Genomic DNA, 6000 nt, shown 5'->3' with positions numbered 1-6000 from the left:
AGGGCGCCGCGTGCGGCCTGCAGGAGGGGCCGTGCGGCGAGGGGCTGCAGTGCGTGGTGCCGTTCGGGGTCCCGGCCTCGGCCACCGTGCGGCGGCGCGCGCAGTCCGGCGTCTGCGTGTGCACCAGCACCGAGCCAGTGTGTGGCAGCGACGCCAACACCTACGCTAACCTGTGCCAGCTGCGTGCCGCCAGCCGCCGCTCCGAGAGGCAGCACCAGCCGCCCGTCATCGTTCTGCAGCGCGGCGCCTGTGGCCGAGGTACTTCGCTCGCGCCCCGACCTCGGTCCGGCTCTCCCTTCCATCCCAACCCGCCTCTGCGCGGCTGGGGCAGCCGAGGGAGGTGCAGGGAAGCGCTTCGGGATGTTCAGGGCACCGCGCCTATCCGGGCTCTGCTCCCAGCCCGGAGTTGGTGACGCGCCTCCGGGGTGCACCATGTGCTCCACCCCGCAGAACCAGGGCCAGGGCGACGAGGTTTCCAGCCAGGCACTGGGGAACCACACAGCGCCTAAGACAGAAGGGAACGCAGACGGGAAGGGAAGAGAGTACAGGTCGGGAGTAGTGCCTTGTGCCCAGACGCTTTGGGACCATGTTCATTTATGTTGCTTATCTTTCTTTCTACCTCGCTGTCTCCCCCTTTAAAATGGACCACGTTAATTTTTGCACAGATCCTCTTCATGCAAACTGGCTTTTTGCGGGGATGGAATAGCATCCCTCATGATCTCCTGGGGCAAGGACCGGCTTAGTTCAGCAGTGTTGCTGCCTGCCTTACTTCCCTGGTTTTGAGCCAGCCGTACGAAAACGAAAGTGGCTCCTGTTGAATAAATTCAGCCTGGTGCTGGATGAGGGAATCTGCAGGGCAGAGAAGGGGTAGGCTTGGGATGAGGAACACCCCTCTCCATTTCCCTCCTTATGCAGCTCTGTTGTGTCAAGATCAGTGGTGGGGAGGTGGCAGTGATGGGGCAAAGGAGAATGGCAAAGTTCCTGATTCTTGGAATCTTCTGGAGAGATGCTTCTGTCCACCTCCATGCAGAGATGCCATGTGGAAAAACAGTGCTGAGTTCAGCCCCGGCCAGTGCGGCGGTGTGGGGACCAGCCAGCTGGGCTTGGCAATGCGCTTGGCCTCAGCCATGGGACTGCTGCCCAGACCCAGAGTAATCTCCTCAGTGCAGGCAGTGGCTGGAGTGAGAGATGGGGGAGCGCAGGGTAGAGGGACTGCTCTGGATGCTTCTTTATGGGAATATGGCCCAGCGTGACCACCTGGGCCTGACAGTGTGTCACATATAGTGGTGTGACAGGAATATAGTGGTGTGATCTGGCGACAGATAGTCCCGACACAGGAGCTCAGAGCTGAGCCTTGGCCTTCAGGAAACTCAGTGTGTTACAGGAAAGGTGATTTTCTAGAGAGAAGTGGGCCGGGGGCTCAGGAATGGGCAGGGTGAGAATGCACTCATGTTGAACACAGGTGCCTGTGCCAGGTGAGTTGTCTCATGACCTGTTTGTCTTTACACTCTCAAGAGGAGGAAGCATCTGTTCTCATCCCTGTTTTGCAGCAAGTGTCCAAGTACTGTTTGGACACAACAGAGTCCAAACTTGGCTTGGTTGAGTCTGCCTGAGGGGGTTGGAAACGGGTCCTGCATTGGCCAGTAGGCCTACAGTGGCCCTTAGTGGGGACAGTCACCCAAGAATGAGTGTGTGAGACTGACAGGAGGAGACGGGGTGTGACATTGGTCTCATCTCTCCTACTTTTACAAATATTTATTGAGCTCTGTAGTGTGTCTGGCACTGTTTGTGTGTCTGCCTGCTTGGCACTTAGGCACTGGATGGTTATGTGGGTGGAAGAGCAAATGAATGGATGGATGGATGGATGAGGAAACAAAAGGTGTTTGAGATTCACAGCCATCCTTGCTATCCTTAGTGGAAGTTGTGGCTTTGCTGGGTTGCTCGTTCCCCTTCTGATCCCCACTCTGATTTAAGGTGCATCTCAGGTAGGAACCGGGGAGCCAACAGCCTTTCTTTGGTCTAAACCCCACTCCAGCAGCTGGTGCCCAGGGCAGGCCACCTGATGTTATAGCTGAAGGAGGAGAACTGGCTTCCCTCTGGTGCCATGCGTTGGTGGGAGTGCTGTTTGGGTTGGGTGGCTGCGGAGGCCTTTTTGAGAGGTGCCTCAGTTAGCATAGAGGGGAGTTTTGAGAGGTGAGTAGAGGACAGCTGTCCATGGCAGCAGGGGGCTGAGAGCTAAGATCACACGGACCCAAGGAGATGGCTTCTAGGCAGAGTGAGGGGAGAGAGGTGGGAGTGCTGTCTGAGAAGCGGTCCCAGGGCAGTCAGGCCACGCTGAATCAGGGTGGCCTCTGGTGTGGAGGAAGTGTTGTTATTGAAAATAAAGCACATTTGTCTGCTGCTTAGTGAAAACCTAAAATGTGTGTAATCATGGTTTTGGAAATGAAAGCAAGTCATCAATTTCAGAGATCACTGTAGCTGACAGAGTCTGGTTGGAAACTGCACAGTTTTACCACAGAACAAAGATATGTTGTCTCCTCTGTTGGTCTGTAGAGTGCAGAAAAAGAAAAAGCATTGCAATTAATAATAGGATGATAATGAGGGCCAATGTGTAGTTCATTTATTCTGCATCTGGCATGTAATTTTCAACTCTTTTGATCCTTCTAAAAATGCTTATGCAGTGACCTTCCTGGGTTACAGCTGCAAGACAGTCACAGAGCAGTACCTTTGCCAGGACTTGAGCCTACACTTCTGATTCCAGAGCTCGCTTCATAAACCACCTCTCTGCCGTTGACAGAGCAGCAGAGATTATAAGCCAGCTCTAGCTAAGCCACAGCTAATAGCTGAAACAAACAGTGCTCCAGATGGCCGTGGCCTTGTGATGGAGCAGGGCAGGTCCCAGATCTCGTCAGCAGGCGCAGGAATCTGAGGACAAGGTCGCCTCCAATTTGCTGCTCACACAGGCCTGCCAAGGAAAAGTGAAAGAGAAGGCCGCGTCATAAGGATGTTTCCAAACCAGACCCCAAACTGCTCTCGAGGAGGGAAAGGTCCTTCCAGATTCCTGGATGTTCTAGAAGTCCAAGCAGGACTGTTTGTACTGCGTATCTCTGCTAAAAAATGGACAAGAAGCCAGGAAAGAACTCTGAGAAGGACTCCCCAGATAATAGAAGCCTAGTCCATTTCTCTTTTTAGCACACACTCCAGGAAATCACCCCCCCTCCCAAGGAGGAGCCCCTATTATTAAAGCCATGGGGTCTTAGAGAAGGTCTAGATGAAGTGGGGAAGAAGGGAGGATACTTAGCACTCCTGACTGGAGGTTTTCAAGTCCTGGTGTCCCCTTAGAGCCTCTGACCATAGATGCCACAGAGTAGACATTTATTTTACTTCCTGAAGGCATAGACTTTTTTTTTTTAAGTTTTTATTTTTTTTTTAGTACATGTTTGTAGTATGTAATGATTACATTCCTCGTAGTTGGACTGTTTGTGTTTTACTTCATTGGTTTTTTATGGGAGCCTCAGGCAAGTCTTCAGTTTGGTGAGTGCCAGGACAGTGAGCTCTGGGGAGACTGCAAGGAGCAAACAAAGCTTGGACTCCACAGGCGCCCGGATGTAACGCTGCCAGGTGGGTGGCATGGGGGAGACAGTCTTTCATGACCTATACCTGCAGTTTTTCTTTGTCTGCCACAGCATTTGCTGGAGTGTTTCCCTGTTTGGCCATTCAAACACATTCTTTGTCACTTAAAGTATGTGTGTAGTGGGTGCCAGGCTTCCTCCTAGCGCAAGGTTGGTGAAGACTCTATTTCAGTCATTTGTAGCATGAAGACAGGAAGGTCTTTTGAGGTATTTGTAAAGCTTTGTTTACTCTGGTTCCTCTTTTTTGTTTTCCCTCCTGTGGTTTTATTAAAGAGTTAAAATATGAAGGCTTCATAAAATTAGTAAGTTAACAGGATCAAAAGCTAAGTATTTGATTTAGAGAGCTGTAGAGAGGTTAGAGCTTAAAATAACTACACTCAGAAAGTGATTATGGTGGAACTATGAGCTCACTGTGGCCAGACAGCCTCAGCATGGCGGGCTGGAACTCTGGGTCTATTTGGAGTTGTGTGATCCTGGGCAAGTTTCATGCTTTGGATCCAGAAATCATATTTTTCCATGAGCTTATATTTCTAGTGAATAAATAGCTCTGGTCAGGCATAATGTGAAGGGAAACTCAGGCTTGGCAGTGTTTGAGGTTCCTTGGAAGGCCAGCTGGGGTGGTGGGGCCACCAGGCTGACATCTGGCCCTTGTGTGCAGTTAGTTACCTGAAGTCTACGAGCCCCTGGGACTGAACGCAGGACCTCTGAGGCCCTTTCTAACTAGAATGGTCTGTGATGCTAGTAGTAAAGTCAGTTTCTGCTGAGGTTGTGTCACTACATCCTTATTTTGAAGTCTGGACTGGCTGCTCTTTTTTTTTTCTTTCTTACATTCAGATGAGTATAGCCAAGGTTGACATTGTGACACATTTGAGCTTTGCTGCCTCATAGTTGAGCTTTGTGTTGGCTTTTGAAAATCCCTGGGACACTGTGGGAGTCATATGCCCACCCCAAGGGCTGGGTGTTAGTGAGTCTTACATCCCTTGCTCCTTCCCATGGGGCCATGAGGCTGGGCTCCCTCTGGGTCTTCTGGGTCCTCTGGAGTTAGATCTTTGCTGAGCTGTTTCCTCTTTTGCTTTTCTGCATTCCCTGCCATTAATGGGGAGAAGTGGCTGTGTGTGTTGTGGGAGCCACAAGCCTATAATCCCAGCTACGAGGCAGGCTGAAGCAGGAGGATTGCAAATTCGATCCCAACCTGGGCAGCTTAATGAGAGTAAGTCCCAAAATAAAAAGGGATAGGGATAGGGATAGGGAGGTGATGGGGATGTAGCACTGGGTTCAGTTTCCAGTATCCCTCCCTCCCACACACACACAGAAAAAAAAAATCAAAAAGTAAAGCCACTCTGAATGCTTTTCCTAAAGGCTTCCAGAAGCAGGAGGGAAGTGGTGTGATTCAGCTCTGCTTGGTGACGTGTGTTGACCACAGGGTACCATGCCGTAGGATGGAAATGTGGCAAGAGAAAAGTATGTCTGTCGCTGTGGAAAGCATGCCAAGTTGAGCTTTTGGAGTGAGTGACATGAGTTCCACTTATGAGCTGAGAGCATGTATTTATTGGACATTACTGTGTCCTCAGAAGTGTGCTGGGTGCTGGGAATGAGAGGTGAGCCAGACTCTTTTACCTCTGGTTTCCAAGGGCTGCCAGTAGGACGTGTGAGGCCTGGCTTCTGAGATCAGATCACTGTTTTCTGGATATGTGATTGCTTGGATTTGATTGGATTTGCACATCTCAGTTGGTTTTTTTTTTTTTTCCTAGTAAAGTGATAGTAGAAATGTTAGTGTAGATGTGCGCACTTCTTAGGGCTGTTACAGAATGGAGTGACCTTATTTCATGAGATACTTGGTGCATTTCTCAAACTCTATTGATATTAGCTATGATATCAGTGGTAAATACCTGTAAGGCAGAGGCAGGAGGATCATGAGTTTGAAGCTGGACTGGAACACAGTGGGACACTGTCTTAAAAAGAAAACAAAACTTAGCAATAGTCACCAGCACCAAGACGTAACGAAAGAGTCAGCTAAGAGAAGATGTGCTGGAATGTCATCCCTGGGGATGAGGTGTGTGGGCTGGCCTGGAAGGACTTGCAGGAAGGGAGCCACGTGGGCACATGTCCTGAGGCTATCTCGAATTTACCAATTAATGTGTTGGAGAGATTCTCTGGGCAGAGGGAGTCAGACACTGCCTTCTGGTCACCCTTTGAAGGAAGCCCCTGGTTGTTTCCTGTATGGTTCAAGAAGTAGGTGGCTTCTTTTTAATTAAGAGTTCTGTCTGGGTCACCTGGGATTTTTACAGAAGTTGTCTTATTAACCTTCTGTGGAGTTTGTGATAACCAAGAGATGGCAGCTTAACGATGCCCTGGGACCTTCTAGGGC

General features: G+C 50.2%; 1 protein-coding gene across 1 annotated transcript in view; it reads left to right on the top strand.

The window, feature by feature from the left end:
- Htra1 (HtrA serine peptidase 1) overlaps positions 1–6000 on the top strand; it is a 54611-nt gene that overhangs the window by 5737 nt on the left and 42874 nt on the right. Inside the window, exon 2 of the mRNA XM_004625746.2 lies at positions 3–258. Within this exon, the coding sequence (XP_004625803.1) occupies positions 3–258 (256 nt within the window). The remainder of the gene's footprint in view (positions 1–2; positions 259–6000) is intronic.

This window comes from Octodon degus, unplaced genomic scaffold, assembly GCF_000260255.1.
Source record: "Octodon degus isolate 3935 unplaced genomic scaffold, OctDeg1.0 scaffold00010, whole genome shotgun sequence".
Classification (NCBI taxonomy): Eukaryota; Metazoa; Chordata; class Mammalia; order Rodentia; family Octodontidae; genus Octodon; species Octodon degus.
This window is presented reverse-complemented; position numbering and strand designations above follow the sequence as displayed.